The sequence below is a fragment of the Camellia sinensis genome, chromosome 12 (assembly GCF_055761805.1).
Source record: "Camellia sinensis isolate YWXY chromosome 12, ASM5576180v1, whole genome shotgun sequence".
Lineage (NCBI taxonomy): Eukaryota > Viridiplantae > Streptophyta > Magnoliopsida > Ericales > Theaceae > Camellia > Camellia sinensis.
The window spans coordinates 145,102,218-145,123,956 of record NC_138972.1 but is presented as its reverse complement, the minus strand read 5'-3'; the positions used below and the strand labels follow the sequence as shown (position 1 = coordinate 145,123,956).

The 21,739-nt window shown below is 40.7% G+C and overlaps 1 protein-coding gene across 1 annotated transcript; it reads right to left on the bottom strand.

Annotated features, from left to right (window-relative positions):
* Positions 1-1,324: 1,324 nt before the first annotated feature.
* Positions 1,325-8,345, bottom strand: LOC114294098 (ubiquinol oxidase, mitochondrial). Its single transcript, XM_028238210.2, has 4 exons — positions 7,839-8,345; positions 5,895-6,023; positions 2,200-2,688; positions 1,325-1,496 (listed from the first exon to the last, which is right to left on the bottom strand). Exons 1-4 carry the CDS (start codon positions 8,196-8,198, stop codon positions 1,437-1,439), a joined length of 1,038 nt encoding a protein of 345 aa, XP_028094011.1. The 5' UTR covers positions 8,199-8,345; the 3' UTR covers positions 1,325-1,436.
* Positions 8,346-21,739: the final 13,394 nt, after the last annotated feature.

The window sequence follows — 21,739 nt, the reverse complement described above, 5'->3', positions numbered from 1 at the left end:
GAAAGGGGTGATCATCCAAGTCAAGTTTGGTTGGCAACAATGGGAAGGCAACCAACCAAAGTCCACCTTGGCGGCCACCAACCATCTTGAAGAGTCAAGGATGGAGGCTGCCCAAAGGCTCTCCCACCTACTCCCTCACCTATAAATGGAGGTTGAGAGGAGAGAGCAAAATGTGAGTAAGTAAGAGAGGAAGAAAACCGTGAACCAAAGAGTGCGAGAGATGTGAGGCGGAGAGACCGTCTCTCTCGGTGTGAGCGAGGGAGACGGGTGAGTGGCTGAGTGAGGAGAGTGTGAGCTCCTCCTCTATTGTAATCTTTCTGTAATCTCCTCATTGGTATAGTGATAACCGGTTACTCTCCCGTGGACATAGGCATTGGGCCGAACCACGTAAAATATTGTGTCTCCTTGTGTGTGGGTGTGTTTTTCTGCTTGCAATGATTTCTATAAGGTCTTGGGCGGGATCCCAGATCCCAACATAACGTTAGGTTTTAGGAATGTTGGGTTTTAGTATTTGAATCATAGATTGGACCTTAAATGGTGAGCCATATTCTTTATGGGCTTACCCATGTCACTTGGAAAGATTAAATATTTTCTTTGTTTGTTTCTCTATTGATTGGATGGAATTTTCTTATCGGTCTAAATTATTTCAGAACAAAAAAAATCATTTACGATGAAATTATCGAGAAACCATTCATAGAACTGAATAGGGAGTCGCCAACTATACCTAACATGTGAATGGGTGCATAAGATATTGTACAGAAAGTTGTGTTTAGATTTTTAATTAATGAAAGATTTATGGAAAAAAAAGAAAGAAGAGAACAGTGTATAAAGTAAAAATTAAATTCTTGATACAAAGTCAATAAATTACACTCCAAAGCTCCCCTTTCAAATGATTATGTTACCCAGAATGCATCCTATAACACAGGCAGAAAAGTTGTTTTTTGCAAAATGGATCTCCATAAGATATAACCAAAATTAGGGATGTAAAATGAATTTATCCGAGCTCAACTTGTGTTAAACTTATTTTGTAATTCGTTAAGTTTTTGAACACAGGGTTGGGGATGGAGGTCTAATTAAGGATGAAAAATATAACTCAGATTATCGTGTAACCTAGAACCAACAATCACGAACACCAAACTTAATTCTCCTGGTTTGGGGATCTATATTCTAACAGGAAGGCATTGATGGTGCAAATAATTTTTTTTTTTAAAAAAAAAAAAAAACCGCTATCAAGTTTTTTACAAAGTAGGAGAATTCTTATTCTTATCATGAACTCATATGATACAAGAACCGAGTTAGGATTTGAATTCTTATCGCGAACTCATTACTTCTATCAAACATAGTCCTCAGTATTTACTATAAAAGACACAAAACAGTTCAAAGTTTAAAACAGGTATCTCCGTGAAACTGCTGTACGTGGACATGGTAGCAACGCGTTAATGATAACCAAGTGGAGCTGGAGCCTCCCTCAACTTCTTCCCCTCGTAATGAATATCCTGCAATGCAATGGCAACATCATAATGCAAATATATCTATCTAATCGAAAAGGCTCATCATAAAACACACAGGATTTGTCTCACAACAATTATCATATAATACAACAAAAATGTAAGACAAATTACAGCAAATTAGCAAAAAACATTTTATCAAAGTAGGAGTCAAATGCCTATTTCAAAATATTCAATGCAATACATCTCAATAACAATTCTTAACAATAAACAAAAGACCTATGCTAATTAGGTGTGCTAGTCCTAGTCCACAAATGGAAAATTGGTATCATTCAAGCAGGAAATTTGTAGTAAGAAATCACACATCGAAATGACAGAAGTAAAGGAATGTCAAATAAGCACACAAAGGATTCAGCCTTCTCATGTTCAGGGAAAATATATCATAGTCTTCTAATCATTTTCCCATTGGAACCAATTGTGTGGGTGCCGTTATATGAAGAGTAACTTTAATGCATTCACGATTTATTTCTGATATTATAACTGGATATTGTCAATGAAATTATAAAATAGTATTGCACTCTTTAACATTTTAGCCAAAATTATTTTTTCAGAAGATTGGATATAAAATGACAGATTTAGTCAAAATTATTTTTTCACAAACTAAAACACAATGAATTGGTAGAAAAAGCATGATGTAATGAAGCCAACAGAAAGCGATGAAATGGAAATGATGAAGGATAATGGTACTCACAGAAGCGAAATGGTTGACATCTCGATGGTGAGCTTCATCAGCACGGATAACAGTTATAACATCCTTCAAGGTTGCATCTTTTGGAAGTCTCCAATAGTCAATCGCAATAACAGGAGCTGGTACATTTTCAATTTTGCCATCATCAATATCCTTTAGGTACTCTGTATATGAGTGTATAGCCTCCTCTTCCAGATATCCAACAATTCTATGTGCCAATTTGGGAGAGAGCATATAAAGCACAAAGAATGCATTGAAAAAGACCCCCTGCACAGTGAGAACCAGTAGCCTCTCATACCATTTGGGCTTCACAAGCTCCACCATGGTCATCAGGTGCATCCTCTCATTTTCTGCTTCTTCGAGCAAAGCTTTAATCCAACCACCACTCTGCTCGAATTTACGCAGAGACCTAAGGTGTAGCAGCATTCCTCCCACCATACCAGGAACAGCTGCCACAGTTTCCAGCATCATTGCACGACAGCCATACCTTCTCTACAAGACAATTACAGGCATTTTCATCAGTACAATAGCAGACAAAATTACTCATGCTAGCAATTTTTTATGCCAAAAAATAACTGGTAGCTAGAATAATCTACTGAGATGCTCGACGTGTAACCTCTTGATCACCATGGATTCAATACAATTGCTAAAAAGTTGTGTCAAGAGCATCCAAGGAGACAAATCATCTTTGTCTTTGTCTCACTTCGTCTTCATTAGACAAAGAAAATCCACATGCATCAAATATCACACCTAATCAAATATTAACACTTCCCACCCACATACTATCGCCACATTTAGTGTAACGCCCTCAAAATAATAACAATAAACCCATCAGATAAGACATGCATTTACATATAAACTAACCACATTCCTTTATTCCTTAGAGTTCCATTACATAAGTATTACATGTTAACATCATAACAAAATGCCCTACGGGCTTACAGCTTTCCAAGTTAACACTTGGTTACAACAAAAGAGTACTAACTCGTTTACACATTAAGCCCTTGGCTTGAAGTTACATGTAATACATCAAAAGTTAAGCAACAAAGTATGCCCGCCACTATCCTCCCAGCTATGTCCTTGGAGGTGGCATGCTACCTGCACCTGAAAATGATATTCCCATATAGGGTGAGCCACAGCCCAGTAGAAATACACTAAACCAATCATGAACAATGCCTAAAATATTAGCAATTGATAGATGGCCAACACTGATACAATCACATATATCACATATCTATGTCATACGACTTATGAGTCCAAGTTTCCTTTCATTTTCCCTTTTTCAACAGATAAGCATGCTAGCTCTATCATCATTTCCACAGATATGTATAAAAACTATATCTCGCATTCAGATAAGCATAAAAGCTATATCCACATTCTCAACAGATATGTACAACAACAATATCCCACATTCACAGATAAGCATATAAGCTATATCCACATATCACAAAGATAAGCATATAAGCTCTATCTTCACTTCTTTAGACAAGCATATGAGCTGTATCTACGGAGTTCATCCCCTATCTTCTCCCTTCACTAACCGGTTTAGAGGTACATCCCCTATCTTCCCCTAAACCGCGGAGTACATCCCCTATCTCCTCCTCTACACATAACGTATATAAACACATTGGTTCCATATACAATCACCCAATACATACAGTTAATGTATTCTATCAACCGTCAAGTCTCATGACACATTTCATTGATTAGTTTCAGTTTGCCTAATCATCATGCATTGTCTACAACAATCACGACTATCCTCCACCGATAGCCCAAGCAGTTATTTCTAAACAGGAAATAAATGCACAATTAGATATTCAATCAACATTTCATTTCTTCATTTCTCTCAATTAATTATCCCAATTAATTAAACAATGTAATTAGGCCATTATCCATAATTACCATTTCAACCCTTAGGTCCCATTTTCATCAATGATTCAACAATCATTCCATTTCTCTATGCCAAACATGCATTCAGGTTTATTATGAATAAAACCCCAACTTTTGTAAAATTACACAAAAGCCCCAAACTTTCACAAAATTACCAAACCAAGCCCAACATCTCAAAATACTAAAATTTAAAGACAAAATCCATAGAGAGGAGTAGGATATCCCTACCTCAAATTCGGAGTCCCAAAGGAGAAGACGACAAAACCCAACGTGCTCCAAAACCCGAGATTTTCATATTAAAATGAAGCCCTCGACGATCAACAACTTTTTCGTAAAGGCCAAAGGTGAGTAAATCACTCCTACTAGATCAAAACTTAGAGAGAAGGTAGAGTCTAGAGTGAGAGGCTCAACAATGGTGATTTTGGAAAAGTAAGAGAGAGAAGAGAAAGTAAAAAGTGATTTGAAAAGTCACAATTTCGGGACTTAAACCCAGTCGCCCGCTCGAGCGTAAAACACCCCGCTCGAGCGTCACTCACAGACTCCCGCTCGAGCGTCCAAACTTCCGCTCGAGCGCCAGATGCACTCTCCCAGCATTTATACAGAACCAGGCCTCCGCTCGAGCTCCCAACCCTACGCTCGAGCGTCCACTCACACAGATCCGCTCGAGCGGCCAACTCCACGCTCGAGCGTACAACACTGCACAACAAATACTGGATGGGTGTATTACCCGCTCGAGCGCCAACACCTCCGCTCGAGCGTACAGGCCAAAACCTGGGCAACTAGTTTTGGTTTCTAAACTCAACCAACCTGTAACAAATCCGCCCAACACATCCTATAACTCAAATACGTAGAAAAAAGGATGTAAACAAAATAATAATCAACTACCAACATCCACGGACATATGTCCGGATCACTGTACAACAAGGGTAAACCCGGGATCGCTATATTTAGGCTGTGTTTGGATCATAGATTTAGATAGGCATTTGGAAAGAGAAAGGAAAATATGAGGGAAATGTAAATGAAATATAAATGTTTCTTTTCTTTTTTTCTTTCCTTTTTAAATCCTTACACAAATCCATGATTGAAATATAGCCTAGCTGTCAGGTTGTGTTCCTACAAAGTTAAAAATGGTGATAAAAAGCAATTATCATAGGAAAATCTGGCCCTTAACATGCAGCAATATCCAGATAGCCTTTTGATATCCTACCCATTCAAATACTTCAATCTTATGCAGTATTTTCTATTTTTTTCCTAGTAGAATGAAATGTTTCCACATCATAAACAAAACCCCCTTTCAAAGAAAAATTGAACATGAATTATAATGATCCGTTTCCTGGTTCCTCCTATTAGCAACTCATCTCAATTTTGCTTCACACTGCCTGACATTGTGAATAAATTTGCATATCAGGCTTACTTCATTGGCTGGCTTTGTCCCATAGTTCTAAGTTCTAGCCCCTCACTAAAATCTATATTCCAGGTAAATGATACTGATTTTTACATTTTCTAACAGGTCCTATCTATTCTAGCTGGTGCATTGTAAATGAGAAAGTAAAATCCAATAAATCATGTAGGTCTCCGGCTACAATACCACTTGTCATTTGAATTATATGGTAGCATATAGATGACCTCAAGAGAAACATCAAGAATTATCTGCATAAGAGGAGATGTCAAAAGGGCTTCTTACTTCCCAAACAAAACTTTAAGCAAGGAAATTACCCACCCCTTTTCCAAATGATGTATTATCATTTGTTAACATAGAAGTTCATTGACATGAAGAAGAACAAAAGGAGATAAAGAAGATAACCCACCTGAAAAAATATATCTGTTGGAATTCTGAGGATCTTCACAGTCCTGAAAGCAACTTTATCCAGAAATGTTTTTGGTACATGGTGCTTGCCGAGATCTATTGACAAGTTTGCTCGGTAAGTCTCCCATGGCTACAAAAAAAAAAGAAAAAAAAATTGAGCATAAATGAGAAAACTGAAGATGTATATTTTAAGCTTTGCAAAGTAACACAACATAAAACAAGGACAAGTGAAAACCCATGTAATAATATTTCCAGGTGAAGATTTTGTGCAAAGATGTCCATGTTAAGTATTTAGCCCTATCACTAACATAATTTGTGCACTTGTTTGGCCATTTCAGAGATTGCGAACAACCCAACTGAAGCTAAAAAGCAGCTCACCTTTACAGGCATCTTGAGGCAAAGGGAGGATATTGGAGGTCACTCTTCAAACTTCCAAGTTATATTAGAAACAGTAGTAATGCAAAATTGATTTATTATTGCAAACCCAAAGCAAGGGAAAACAGTATCTAGAAGAAAATTTTTAAGTATCAAGTAGTACTTAAATAAATTAAGTTGCATGAACAAGAAGCGTATTGGGCTCATCAACAAGCAACAGTGCGAATGACAACACGACACAAAATGACCAGATTTTTATTTTCTTGTAGAAATAAACCAAGCACACACAATTAAAAAGAAATATAAAAAAAAAAGGGTACCCAAAAAAACACCACATTTTATCAAGATTTCTCCATCTTGTTGATATCTTGTAAATCATTATAAAAAATAATTTATGAAACTACTTGACATACAACTTTAAGGAACAAATCTATCAGGTTTGAACAGTACTATGCACTAACATGAAGTAAAAGTGTCATAACTTTGCATTTAGGCATCAGTCTACTGAAGCAAGAGTGTTTGAGTGTCACCTTAAGTTAAAATAAAGACTCAACAGAGTAGATGTGGGCTGAATTAAAACACAAGTGTAGTTGAAGTTACCAATTTGAATTGAAATAGCATGATAGAATAGAAAGGCAAAATACTTATGTTACAAAACAAAAAAAAACAAACACAGAAGCATTATCAAGCCAAACATATGTGTGTATAAGCATAAATCTTACAAAACAGAGGGTACAAAATCAGAACCGTTCATAAGAAAAATAAAACATGTAGGATTTTTGCTCCAAACCACTAGCATGAAAAATCAGAACTATTCTTAAGACAAACTGACATTCATATAAAAAAAGAGGGAGAATAATTGATATATAGATCTCATGGCTACTGCACAGACCATCATATCCCAAACATGTCCTCATCTTTTCATGATTTGTCAACTTCAAAATCCATTCTTGACTATTATTGCCTCAAATTGACCAACTATAGTATGTTTGAGCCAAATTCTCACATTCACATCTCAACATGCCTACAACCAAACACCTTCAATTTCTACACACTTTGGCTAAAACAGAACCTGCATTTGATCAGAAAATAAATTTAGATAAAAGGGAAAACATAAGTAGTGTATTATATTCTCCACACTTTGACAAGTAATTTGAAGAACTTCAGAGAACTCCAGTCAACTAATTAAAATATGAAAAATAAAACCAATGTGGATGCAGAAAAAGTCAATTCAAGTTAATCTGAGTGCACCAACTTATCAACTTTAAAATCATTTCAAGGACTTCACATAATGAAATCAACCAAGAACAACATCAAAGATTTAAGATTCGTTCCGAATAACCACATCTTGAACAATCATGGAAAATGACAAAATATATGTATATATATTATATGCAAGCATGTACGAATACATTAAAACTTATGCATAGATCACAAAAGAAATAGCAAGTTGAATTAGTCCAACTATACTCCACTCTACATTCAATCACACAAAACTCGTATCAAACGATCAAAATTGAAACAGAACCACACAATTTTCAACAAAACAAAAGAATCAGATTCAAATTACCATAAAGCAGTTCCAAGGCCACTCGGTCCCATCCTCTCTGGTAATCTTGGGCCTCGAAATGCCCCAATAGCTCGAAACCATAACTTCACCGTCCCCTTTCTTCTCCTCCGCCACCGCACTCTCCTTCCGATCCTTCTCCGCCACCGCCGTCGTCGTCTCCGCATCCGTGCTCATATTCCTCCTCCACTGTGCACCGCCGCCATTGAATCCCCAGCACTGGCTCCGCCACAGAACCACCGCCTCATCAAGCGGTGTCACAACAACCGCCACCGCTGACGGCGGCGTCGACAAGTACCGGTTACAGCTTCGGCCGCCGCCGATCATCCGTCGCAACACAGCCCTCGCCACCAACTGATTCATCTTCGAGTTGAATGTTTGTATCGGCGGTTTCGAGTCGAGTGAAACGTACTCTGTGAAAAACAGTTATGAAACGAGAAGAGAAAAGACAGGCAGACAGATAGACAGGGATGACTGGGTGAGTATGATTCGGTGTATCGCGACCTCTTTGATTCTTGTTCTAACACTACTTCCAACAATGATAGGTGACTCGAAAAATCATAGCTCGAATGGGTTCGAAATATCTAAAATGACATCATTTTGAATATAAAATAACGTCGTGTTGACATATTCGAACCACAAAAATTCGAACCGCCAAACATTTTTCAATTACTTTTAGCATTTTCTAAGCATTGGCTTTTTTGCATATGATTATTATTTTCATATTTGATGTTACAACTTAATCCAACAAATTATAATCATGAATAATAATTTTTAAAATGAGAGAGAAATCCAATACCAAAAAAAAATAAAATAAAATATAAGTGAGGTGGTGTTTGGGAAGTGGGTTTTGTGGTTTTTTTAGCTAAAATAATCAATACAAACAAAATAGGTTAAAATAAACAAAGGGGTGTTTTGGGAAGTTGATAAAAAGTTGACTTTTGACTTTTTACTAAGTTTTTTGACTTTTTTAGAAAGTGATTTGAGAAGGTGGTAAAAAGTTGATTTTTGACTTTTTGGATTAATATTTGTTTATGACATCAAATCAAAATAAAATGACCAAAATACCCTTGTCAAACTTTAGAATTTTAGGTAATTTGTTAACATGGAGGGTATTTACGTAATTTTACACGGCAGTGTTTTTGTCACATCCCAAATGCAACAATTGCGTTTTCGGCTGCCCAGCTTTTTTTTTATGTCAACAAAACGCTTGCATTTTTGTGCTTTTCCCATAACGGCACAAAATATCATATCACTTTTTTCTTTTATAACTATCAAATCAACTATTAAAAAAAATAGCTATCTTTCAAAATATTACTTTTTTAGCCAGCTTAAAATAACTAAAAAATTAAAAAAATTAACTAAAATAACTAAATTTCCAAAACAACCGAGTAAATTCGAATTATTGATGTCCTAATGAGATACATGAATTTTAATCAAGTTATCGAGCGTGTTAATGGGATTATAAAATGAATTAATACTTTCAACTTATAGTGCTCATTAAAAATTTGTCAAAATTGACTCATTATGCAAATAAATTAAATTTAAATACATTTTAAAATTTGTTAAGTTGTTATATCAAAGTCATATCATGCTTGGTATAATTAATTTTTGCTTTTGAAAATGAGTTAGAATATTTTGTGTAATTTTTAATTATAGCTTATGATGTAAGTTAAACAAGGCCTCGTTTGGTAGAGTTGTGGGAAAATGATTATAACTTATAGTCTCATAGTCTATAACTTATAACTATGAACATAAGCTGATTTTTAACTTATAAATTAAGTTTCTCCTTCCCCACTCAAAGAATAAGTTGATTTTTGACTTACAAAAAACTATAAGCTGTATTGTTAAGCTAAACCAAACACAATAAAATAGCTTAAATTAAATTAAAAATTGAAATAAGTTAAAAATAAATCCTACCAAAAAGGGCCGAAGTTAAAAAGTTGACTTGGTGGAGAAAGGTTACTAATTTCTACATTCTAATTACTAACTTTTTAATTTTTCTTAAAAAAAATTATATCAAACACACATGTCAAACACACATGCTCAAGCTGCTACTTAACTTAGGGGTGTTATAAATAAGTGTATTTTTTGTGTTTTTAGATTAAAAAGTTGAGGAAAAAAATATGAATTTTTGAATTAATTATTTAATTTTTTATGAAAAAATATGTATTAAAAAATTGTATAAATAAATGTATAGGTGAATAAAATGATGGAATAGGCCGTACGGTTGGAAGCCTAAAGGGCAGTGTGGCAGAGGGCAGTGTGGCAGAGGGCAGTGTAGGAGATTGATTCTCTACTTTTCGGGCATAAATTGGTCGGTTCTGTTCGGCCCATGGGGGCCCACCAAGAGTCCCGTTTTACTAATCGGAACCGTTTAATGTGTAGAACTCGTCCAGTACTATATGTTTGTTAAAAATTACGTTGATTGAATATTGATAGCTATCTGATCGTGTTAGTTTTTTTTGTTAACTGTTAACTATAATACCATCTATTTTTATACAAAACTGATTTGATCATGTATTTAGCGATATCCGATTGACGTGATTTTTTACAGGAATGTAGTACTAGACGAGTTCTACTTATTGAAAGGTTTAGATTATCAAAACGGGACCCATGGTAGTCCCCCACAGGCCCAGCTATACCATCCAATTTAGTTAATATTTTGCTATAATTTTTTTTCCCCCGGTCACTGGCTTCACCATCTCGTCAGTACCAATCCATGAGTTTATTTTTTTATTTGTATTAATATGTGTATATTATTTTTTTAATATATATTTTTTTTATGAATAGTGTTAATTTTTTAACTTTTTAAGTTAGTTTTTATCTTTTTAGATTTTTCAAGAGTTGCCAAACTTAGGCCAAGTTTGGCATTTACTAAATAATACAAAAAGTCAAAAAATCACTATCCTATTTAAGTCACATCATCTTATTTAAATCACATCACCTCTCTAATACATCATATCAAACCCAACCCAAACCCAACTCACATAAGCTAATAAGTCAAAAAGTGCACTTTTTTAGAACATCCCAAACCAACCCTTAGTCTTAATAAACTCATATGCATTATAAAAATAAGCCATTTGAACTTGAGTTTATCAAAAGTTATTTAGCCTCCGTTTGGGAAGTGAGTTGGCTTTTTGACTTTTTTAGCCTGGCTTAAAAAGTTTGGTTTGGGAAGGGCTTTTTGACTCTTTGGTTTTTTTGACTTTTTTTATGAGAGAAGAATGTAATGATTAGGGGTTAGATATGATATTTTGTTTTTTGTGGCTAAAATAGCCTATTTTGTCTTTTGTAAAATAGCCAAAAAAGTTCCGTTTAACTATTGCCAAACGGAGCCTTAAGAATCACTCAAAAAGCAAAAAATAAATAACTTTAAATACATTTTAATTAAAATTTGTTAAAATTTTCGAATCAATGTTTGTTATACAACTTGCAACTTTTATTAGTTTCAATTTACAATCTCTGACGATGCCTTTTTGACGGTGGAGATGATGCGAAGGTTGGTTAATACGGTGGGTTGTGAAGTAGAGGAAACGGTTTTTTTGTGCATGGATTGTAGATGGAGATGAAGTGTCACGGTTGGCTTGATCTGACCGCCATTGTGAAATGACTGTTTTAGCCAAATAAATTACATATAATCATGCCTTACTTTTTCTCCAAGTTGACGGGAAATGCAACGGTGTAGTGCAGTGCACGGCACGGCTGCTAAAGTACGTTTCCTCATAACGTGGCTCCTTCTTTACATTACACGTGGCCCAAAACCAAATGGTGTTTGATTTTGAATTTCTGAATTCATTTTTTTAAAAATTGTTTGGTTTGTTTTTCAAAAAAAATTTCAGGAAAAATTCTCTAAAAACAAATTTTTAGGTGTAATCAAACCAAACAAATTTTTTCAAAAAAAATCTCAAAATTTTATTTGGTTACTTATTTTCCAAAATCACTCTCTGTCATACACATCAAATCAATCACTTTTTTTAAAACTCTCTCCCCAAAATAATTTTCTAAAACCATTTCTGAAAAAAAGACAAACCAAATAAGTTTTCGTACTTTTTATCTCAAAAACTACTCTACAAACATAAACTAAACACATTTTGAATTTTTTTGTTTTTTGTATTGTTTTGTTTTTAGCAAATATTTTTAAAACTATAAGCAATTTTTTTTTATTTTTTTAAATATACCTTAGGTATCTAAATAATAAAATATTTTTCAAAAAATATTTAAAAAAATTAATAAATACATAAAATTACGAAAAATATACTGAATCTTAATAATTTTTTTTTATATTTTTTTGGTATTTAATGTTGTGGGAGCCGGATTTTAGAGTAATCAAAAGCGTACTCTAGAAGACAGACTTTATACGGCTCTACCCTGCACGATAAGGATGCCGAATATAATAGATAGACCGAATAGATACTGAGCTATGGAGCCGAGTAAAAAAGAGGATAATGAGTGACAAGTGGGTCTGACCACGAGGCCCAGGAAACAAGTATAAATAAAGGAACAACAGACTAAGAAAGGCAGGTGAGAATTATTGTGCTTAACTTAGAATACAAGCATTCTTGAGTGCGGATTCTGACTTGTCCGTCCGAGTGTTAATTCCGGCACCCCCGACTGGAATGTTTATTCTTTTTCAGGTGACTAGGAGAGGATCACGAGCGTTCTCCAGGATCAATAGAGTATTTCTAAACCGTTTCTCCACAATTGGCGCCGTTTGTGGGAATACTCAAGCACATCCATGGCAAGCGTGACGGAAGATCCTCTGACAGTCACTGTCGACCCTATACCGCAAGATGAAACCACTCTAACAAACTTGCTTGGAACAAAGACTATCGCCGCAAGACGTGCCTTGAATTTCGCCTCACCCTCGACTTCGGAGCACGAAACAATGCAGGCGATCATGGAACAAGCAAAGCAAAATAAACAGAGGTTGGAGAACATGATCGCTGAAAACGAACGACTTCGAGAAGATTTGGCCTTGGAAATGGCGAAGTCCAAGCAAGCTGCGCGCCTAAATCCGGAACGATCTCCGAAGGCAGGTGGGCGACAACCTCGAGCACGACAAGACACTGATAGCGACTCCGACTCATTATCCTCGGAGCCCAGGAAGAAGGGACGACATGAAACCACCAGCTCTTCCGAAGAAGGTCCCCATACAATGCACAAACGAAGAAGGAATAGTTCGGATGAGGACCAATACGATCCCTTCGTACGACGGATTGCAAAGGCTGCGCTATCCAAGAAATTCAAAGTACCGTCGTTCACCTTGTACGACGGTAAATCAGACCCCACCGACCACATCCGTCACTACAAGCAGGCCATGACATTGCATGCAGATGATGAGGCCCTCATGTGCCGAATATTTCCCAGCAGTTTGGGACCATTGGCGGTCAGGTGGTATTATAAACTGGAGCTGGCTTCGATTAAAACCTTCTACCAACTACAGAAATCCTTCAGGGCCAGATTCATCACCAACGTAGTCCAGCCAAAGCAAGCCGACTCTCTCTGGGCAATGAAAATCCTGCCAGGAGAAACACTAAGAGCATATTCGGCGCGATATTGGGAATGCTTTAATCTTGTTGATGACGCCTGCAACGACTCCATGGCCATCACCGCCTTCAAAATGGGATTACACCCAGATAGTGCCTTTCGCAGTTCCTTGACTAGAAGACCCCCCAAAACAGTTTGGGGGTTGATGAAAAAAGTATAGGAATGCTACAAAGTGGAAGATGACGCCTTGTGGGTTAAAGCCGGACACGTGGCCAACAAACGGCCCCTCTCAAAATTGCTCAGCCAATAAATTCCGCACCACCTCAGAGCCTTGAACCACGACAGTGGGCTAAACGACACAAGAGACGGGATTCTCGCCGATCTAGCGATCAATGCTCACACCAAGCAAATGAGCAACTGCAAGTCGATAACAGGCGTACAAAGCGCGCCGACAAGAAATATACGGAGCTGTCAGAGCCAATAAGCTCGATTATATCCAAAATCCAACATCTTTCGTTCTTCAAATGGCCGTCCAGGATGGTGAGACCTCCTGGCACGAGAAGGCGGGACAAGCGTTGTGAATATCACAAAGATCACGGTCATGACATGGACAGTTGCTATGCCTTGAAAGACCACCTTGAGGAATTGGTACAAGATGGTCGGCTCTAGCAGCACGTCCGAAAGAGCACAATCAAAACTGTCACCCTTCGGCAAGAGTCACCTCCCCTCGGCGTTATTCATATGATATACAGCCTTCCAACGCCACGAACCATACATGCAATTCATTCAGCCCCTCAAACGCAACGCACACAAACAAAACAGCCCCACGAAGCTCCGAGCATTACCTTCGACAATTCCGATCTTATCGGCATAACGCTCCCCCATATTGATCCATTGGTCATTGAACTACACGTGAACCGATTTACCGTTGAACGCGCCCTCATAGACCAGGGGAGCACTTCGGAGGTCATGTATTGCGAGACCTTCATCAAGCTTGGCCTTAACGAATCAGACTTGTCTCCAGCACCTCATCCATTATTCGGCTTCAACGCAAATCCGGAGTACCCATTGGAGAAAATCACGTTACTCGTTCGGGCGGGCTCCCAAACGGTGGATGTGGAATTCTTGGTCTTCAAGCTCCATTTTCCGTATAACCTTATCATAGGGCGAACTTAGTTGCATACTATTCAGGTCGTGCCAAGCACCTATCATCAGCTGCTACGCTTCCTGACCGAACACAGAGTTGAGCAAACTTGTGGTTCCCGGCAATCCGAACAAGCATGCTATCTCTTTTTTGGAAAGACACCAATGGAGACGCAGGCCAACTCCACTGAAGTGTCCAAGCGTAATAGCCTCGACGATATCGGACGGCTCCCTGTCGAAAAGCCACGGAAGCTCTAGACGATACCAGCGGCAGCCTCCCAAGACGAATGCTTAATGCGTCCAGCTGCGCCGCTGCACGCCGGGAAAGTTGCTCCTGAAGGTATTTCCGGATGATAGGAGGCCGGTTGATGGAAAATTAGGCATGCGGCCCTGCTCTTAACGCACTTGCGCAAATTCTATCATTAAACCCGACCTGTGGGGAATGATATTGGTTCTGAATGGCTCACCATGTACACTTTTCACTTCTGTAATGAAAAGATTCCTGTTTACTCACTGCGCAATCTAGTTCAAAAGTGTTCCAAATAAAGCCTCCGGATTCAGAGCGCCCTTCGTGGATGTCACGATTGACCAAATAAAGCCTTCGAATTCGGAGCCCTATCGGCGCATGACGTCGTTGGGCCGATAAAGCCTCCGGATTTGGAGCGCCCTTCATGGATGTCACGATTGGCCAAATAAAGCCTCCAGATTCGGAGCCCCATCAGCGCATGACGTCCTTGGGCGGATAAAGCCTCCGGATTTGGAGCGCCCTTCGTGGATGTCACGATTGGCCAAATAAAGTCTCCGGATTCGGCGCCCCATCGGCGCATGACGTCCTTGGGCCGATAAAGCCTCCGGATTCGAAACGCCCTTCGTGGATGTCACGATTGGCCAAATAAAGCCTCCAAATTCGAAGTGCCCTTCGTGGATGTCACGACTGGCCAAATAAAGCCTCCGGATTCGAAATCCCATCGGCGCATGACGTCCTTGGGCCGATAAAGCCTCCGAATTCGGAGCGCCCTTCATGGATGTCACAATTGGCCAAATAAATTCTCTGGATTCGGAGCCCCATTGGCGCATGACGTTCTTGGGCCGATAAAGCCTTCGAATTCGGAGCGCCCTTCGTGGATGTCACGATTGGCCAAATAAAGCCTCCAGATTCGGAGCCCCATCGGCGCATGACGTCTTTGGGTCGATAAAGCCTCCAGATTCGGAGCGCCCTTCGTGGATGTCACGATTGGCCAAATAAAGTCTCCGGATTCGGAGCCCCATCGGCGCATGACGTCCTTGGGCCGATAAAGCCTCTGGATTCGAAGCGCCCTTCGTGGATGTCACGATTGGCCAAATAAAGCCTCCAGATTTGGAGCCCCATCGGCGCATGACGTCCTTGGGCCGATAAAGCCTCCGGATTCGGAGAGCCCTTCATGAATGACACGATTGGCCAAATAAAGTCTCCGGATTCGAAGCCCCATCGGCACATGACGTTCTTGGGCCGATAAAGCCTCCGAATTCAAAGCGCCCTTCGTGGATGTCACGATTGGCCAAATAAAGTCTCCAGATTCGGAGCCCCATCGACGCATGACGTCTTTGGGCTGATAAAGCCTCCAGATTCGGAGCGCCCTTCGTGGATGTCACGATTGGCCAAATAACGCCTCCGGATTCGAAGCGCCCTTCGTGGATGTCACGATTGGTTAAATAAAGCCTTCGGATTCGGAGCCCTATCGACCCATGACGTCTTTGGGCCGATAAAGCCTCTAAATTTGGCAGACCAAATAGTGCTACCGAGCGACGCTCAAGGGCCGAGTAATATTCCGAATTTGGAGCGCCCTCCAGAATGAAAACATTTACACGTCGAAGCAGGGATATATAGGTTGAACCAGTACAATCGCATGAACAAGACAAAATGTTCCAGCATACAAAAATTCCGAATGAGACAAACTTTTAGAATGAAACATTTTATTCGATCAAACAGTGATTATAAAAGAACACAATCTGCGTTCAAAGCATTACAATGTCTATTCTCATACGGCGTTGCGTTGATAAAGCGGCAGCTCCGAATCAATGCCCGCTGATCAAAGAGCACCAGCAACTTGAAATGCTTTGATCTAACCGCGCTTGAATCCACGATTCACAACCACGATATAATCACCCTTGAGGCGGGGACCTTTGGCACCATAGACAACGTCAAGGCCAAGATCCAAGACAAGAAAGAAATTCCCCACGAAAGCAGCAAAGCTCAATGGTCGCGGCGCTACATCGCCCTCATTTCTCGGTCGCGATTGCGGAGAACTTCGCCATTGTTGTTTCTCTCGTAGAGGTGATCCGCTTTGACGACTTAGAGGCTGACGTTTTTCCTGTTTTTTGAACGCCCTACCTCCCGCGTGAATGGGTTCTCTGCTGCGATCCTTTGCAATGTCAAGCTCAGCCAGAGTCCGAGCTTCTCCTCTGCTGCTGAAGAAAAACTCCATTCAACATTCACACTTATCTAACCCCACGCAACAAAATCGTTTTAAATCGAGTCTGAGCACAGTAAGCGAAGTCATTGGAGCGAAAAGTCCGAGGTGATTTATTTCTAAAATCCTTGCAGTGGCCCCAAGGCGATTTCATTAACATTGAACTCCAAAAGACGAACGCCGAGCGATATTGGTCGTAGCCACTCCATGTACCAATCTTTGGCCTTTTTGTTTTTGGGGTTAAAATCGCCTAATTATATAAACAGTAATTATAGATGGGCCGACTGTCTTCGGATTCGGAGCCCCTGGTACATGACACCTTTGGGCTGGTTAAGCCTCCGAATTCGGAACCTCATTGCCGCAACTAACCTTGCATGACACGCCAAAAATATATTTAGTCAAGAATGCTCATGACAAGCCGGCATATAACCATTCGGAATTAAAATGCCTAGTTGATTCAAGCCGATCAATATTTATACAATGAAATGCATGCAAACACGTGTGTGCTGAATGAAATTTACAAAGAAATATATAAAATAGAACGTTTTATTCAATCAGGCAATAATTACATAGTTATGAACGCGATCTGCGTTCGAACGTTACATTGAATATTTTTATGCGGCGTCGCCCTCATCCTCACTCTGCTCGACTTCAAAGGCGAAAAATGGAAAATGGTTACGTTGGTACAGTGGCAATGCTGAATCGACCCCCATTGCTTGGAGAGCTTCCTCGGCCTGAAGCGTCTTAATCCAACCATGCTTAAATCCACGATTTTTGCATCAACAAACTTTCTCAGCAAGCTTTTCCTTGGTTTTCTGTATCCTTACTTTTTAGCCATCGTGGAAGCCTTTTTCATAGGCCCTCCCCTTCGCGGATTCCATAGCGAACATGCTCGCCGTATCGCGATCGGCAAGCACAGTACTGATGAGCCACTGGGTGATCCTTTCTTCCATGATTGGGTTAGCCTATCCGACGGGTTGTGCCTGAACGGCCTTGGCCTTCCCTAGCTCATGCTCAGCCGATTCCAGGCAAGCCTCCAAGCTTCGGATGCGTTCATCCGTCTTCTCTATTTCTTGGCGAGAAGCACGGAGACACATGCCGATTTTGTAGGCAGTATAGAGCCCCTTCACCGCACCGTGAATGCCTTCACGAAACACTTCGAAGTCCTGTTGACCTACCATCGACTACTGGACCTCGGGAGGAAAAATCTGTCGAGCAAATTCGACTCCCACACTCGAATCTCGAAAGATCGAGTCCGCATCTGTCATGGGCCTATTCCCCACGAAGACTGCAAAACTCAATGGGCATGGGTTCTCACCGGGCTCCCTTCTAGAATGGGGTTGCGGGGATTTGCCTGTGGCTCCTTGTCCCTCCTGGGCGACCTACTTCGACGAGGAGGAGATTGACGTCTCTCCCGATTCCTCGAAATCATACCTCCCAAGCGCGAAGGTTCGCCACTTTGATTCATGTCTCCTCCCAGCTTAGCTAGCGTCATCTCTTCCCCTTTGCTGTTAAAGAAAAGTCTATTCGACGTTCGCGCTTGTTTATTCTTCATCAAAGACCTGGACTGAGTTGCTCACTGAGCACTTAAATAGGACCTTCATTCATAGATTCCCTACAAGGGCAGCGCCTCCAAGGCAATCTAATTAATATCGAAACCTCAACAGCCCGAAGCCAACCGAGTCGTGCCCCTATCAAATACTGATTCAGGCAGTCTTAACTTCCGCAAGGGCAAATTCATGAACCAGCTGGGGCAAGGACAGATTCATCAATCTATTCGGCTTTAGTGCCGCAGCCGCTTCACGAATACACTCGTCAATATTGTACCATTCGGCGTCTCAAATCCATGAAGTAGCTGGGGCAAAGGCAGATTCATCAATCTATTCGGCTTTAGTGCCGCAGCCGCTTCACGAATACACTCGTCAATATTGTACTATTCGGCGTCTCAAATCCATGAAGCAGCTGGGGCAAGGGCAGATTCATCAATCTATTCGGCTTCAGTGCCGCAGCCGCTTCACGAATACACTCGCCAATATTGTACTATTCGGCGTCTCAAATCCATGAAGCAGCTGGGGCAAGGGCAGATTCATCAATCTATTCGGTTTGAGTGCTGCAACCGCTTCATGAGCCGATTTACTAGTCCTATTCGACACAAAGAGTCGATTTACTCTGGATAAATTGAGATTAAACTAATATAATGACCAAGATTACACTGTTATCCAAAATAGTAGAAGGCAAAACCTTTCATTAATATCAAAAATTGCGTACAAGTAACAGTGAAACGGGAAGGAAATTTTCATTAATAAATTGAGCTCAGATAGTAACTAATTTATACATGAAAATTACCTTGAATCCACTAAACAAAAACGTACACTGAAATTAAAGATACTTGATAAAACTAGAATGTCTCCCAGATCAATCCTCGGGATCAGACTCAAGTGGCTCAACGTCCACTTGCTCGTATGGAATTGGCAAGGCCAATGTAACTCTAGTGGCAGCAATGGCTTTGAGCCGCCCATGTTTGAATTCTCGATTCTCGGATTTGGGGACTTCATTTACGTATTCCTTCAAGGCGGCGCTCTTCCTAGCTTCTAGCACCGTAGAAGCTATAGATTCGGCTTTTTCCTTGGCCGCCTTCAATTCTTTTAACTTGGCCTCTGCCTTGGAAAGCGCCTCCTGGGCTAACTTGAGCGACTCCTCGCTCGCGTTCGCCCTATCCTCGGCTTCGGATCTGAGCTGGTCAGTAGTCCGAGCCTTCTCATTTTCAGCTTCGGCTCGAGCACTTTCGATTGCGGCCCTCATCGCTCGAACTCAGCCCTGCTTCTTTTACCTTTAACTTCAAACTTTGAGCGACCAATTCTCTCCATGGCATCACGCTGCCGACGGCCTAGTTCGGCTATCCTTCCAACCGTCTGCAAAACAAGTTTGGATCACCACATCAAGCAACATCGTATGCAAACCAAGCCAAACGGGCAAAAAAAAGAAAATATCGTTTACATACCAGAAGGGCCGACTGGGCAGCGAACGCTATGGCTACCAAATTTGGCTCTTCTCGAAAGGTGGCCTCATCAGCTGGTAGCGAAACCGAGGTGGCCAAGCTCAACACCACAGTTAGATCCTTCATGGCAGATAGGTCAGAGGAGATTGGCGTGTCTTTGATCTTCAGTTGAACAACGAAGGGGACAACCACGTCGGATTCCTCTAAGCGAGGCTGTTTGTCAGCAGGGCTATCCTTTGAGCCGGCCTTTCCCTCGACGAAACGTTTTTCGCCCCGCTCTTCTGAAACCAGCCGTTCTTTCATAACCTGCTGTTCAACCTCCTCCGTCTCAGCCACAACAACTTGCGCCATTTCTTCTCCAGTAACCGGTTGTAAGGACTCAACCAGGGCAGGCTCAGAACGAGCAGCCTCGGCTTTCTTTCGAGTGGCTATTCGCTCGGCATTTCTTTTTCTCGCCATCTATGTGAGATTCTCCCTAGCCATGCCTTCTGAAAAAGTACCGGGAAGGTCTCCCAAGTTTGTAAAAATATCTCCGAAGGAAAACTCCGCCCGACCCGAAGTGGATAGTGAGTTAAGCTGGTTAAGACCGACTGCCTCAAATGCTGATTTCAAAGCTTCGTCGACCCCTTCGGCCTCATCGGCGAACTCGCTCGATAATTCGGCATCTACCTCGACAACCGGCTCTAAGCTTTGCTCCGAATCAGAAGTTTCGAGACCAATTTGCCTAAGGATCTTGAAACTGGGGAAGACAAGAGCCGTAAGGTGTTGTTCGCCGGTTGGGATCGGGATGTCGTCTGCGGTCGAGAACGTAGTGTAGGTAGGCTCGTACCGCAGGAGAATATGAGCAGCCCTCCCTTGCTTCTGTACGTTTGGATGGCCAAAGTACTTTAGTGCAGTTTTAATTTCCGCAAGGACTGCGTCGTCAGTCGAAATCAAAATCCTCTTCAACTTATTGCCTGCAAGAACCAAGGGTAAGGTTTGGAGAAAGAGCCGCATAAAAGAAAGATCAACAAACAAGGAGTTACACGACAACCTGGTTCACCCCTCCGTCTGGGAATAGGGTCTAGGCGATCTTCGCCTTCGCCGAACTCCCAGTTGTCTCGGACATTGACCATTACATCGTCAACTCGTTTGCCAGAGCTGGCAAGCATCGTTACCAAATGATGGTCGGTGTCCTTGGCCCTGAGAAAGTAGCGCCCGAGCCGACCGGAGGATTTGGCTAAAGCATAGCAGTGTTGAATCGCCAGAATGCCAAGGTTAATCCTAAGACGCCAATTCAACTCTACGATTCCCATTACGATTCGAAAAAATTCACATTGGGTTGCGAAGGAATCAGATTCCAATAGCGGAGGACGGCCCTGAGAAATGGGTGTAGGGGAAAGCGAACTCCGCCCTCCGCAATAGGCAGGAGAGGGAAGACGATTATATTTTGGTCATCCCTCTCCATATCAAGGGTATTGTCCGTTACCAGAGAAAGATGGACATCCTCGGGGATAGAAAAATGTCTTCGGAACACAGAAATTCGACCCTCGGAAAGAAGGTCTTTCAAATGCTTAGCCATTCTAATAAGGACTCAATAATACTCTAAATCAAAAATAAAAGCGGAAAATAGGACTGCAGGGAGAAGAGAAGAAAACTTACGAAAGGCAAAGGAGACAATGAGAGAACGGATAGGAGTTGCAGAAATTGCGTCGAAGAAGAGATATCGACTGGCAGTCCAGGAGGTTCAAATATTCGAAAAAGCATATTTTCGAAGGGACTTGAGTTTCAAATCGTAATAAATGCGAGAGAAGCACGAATGGGGCGGGAAAGCGTTACAGTAA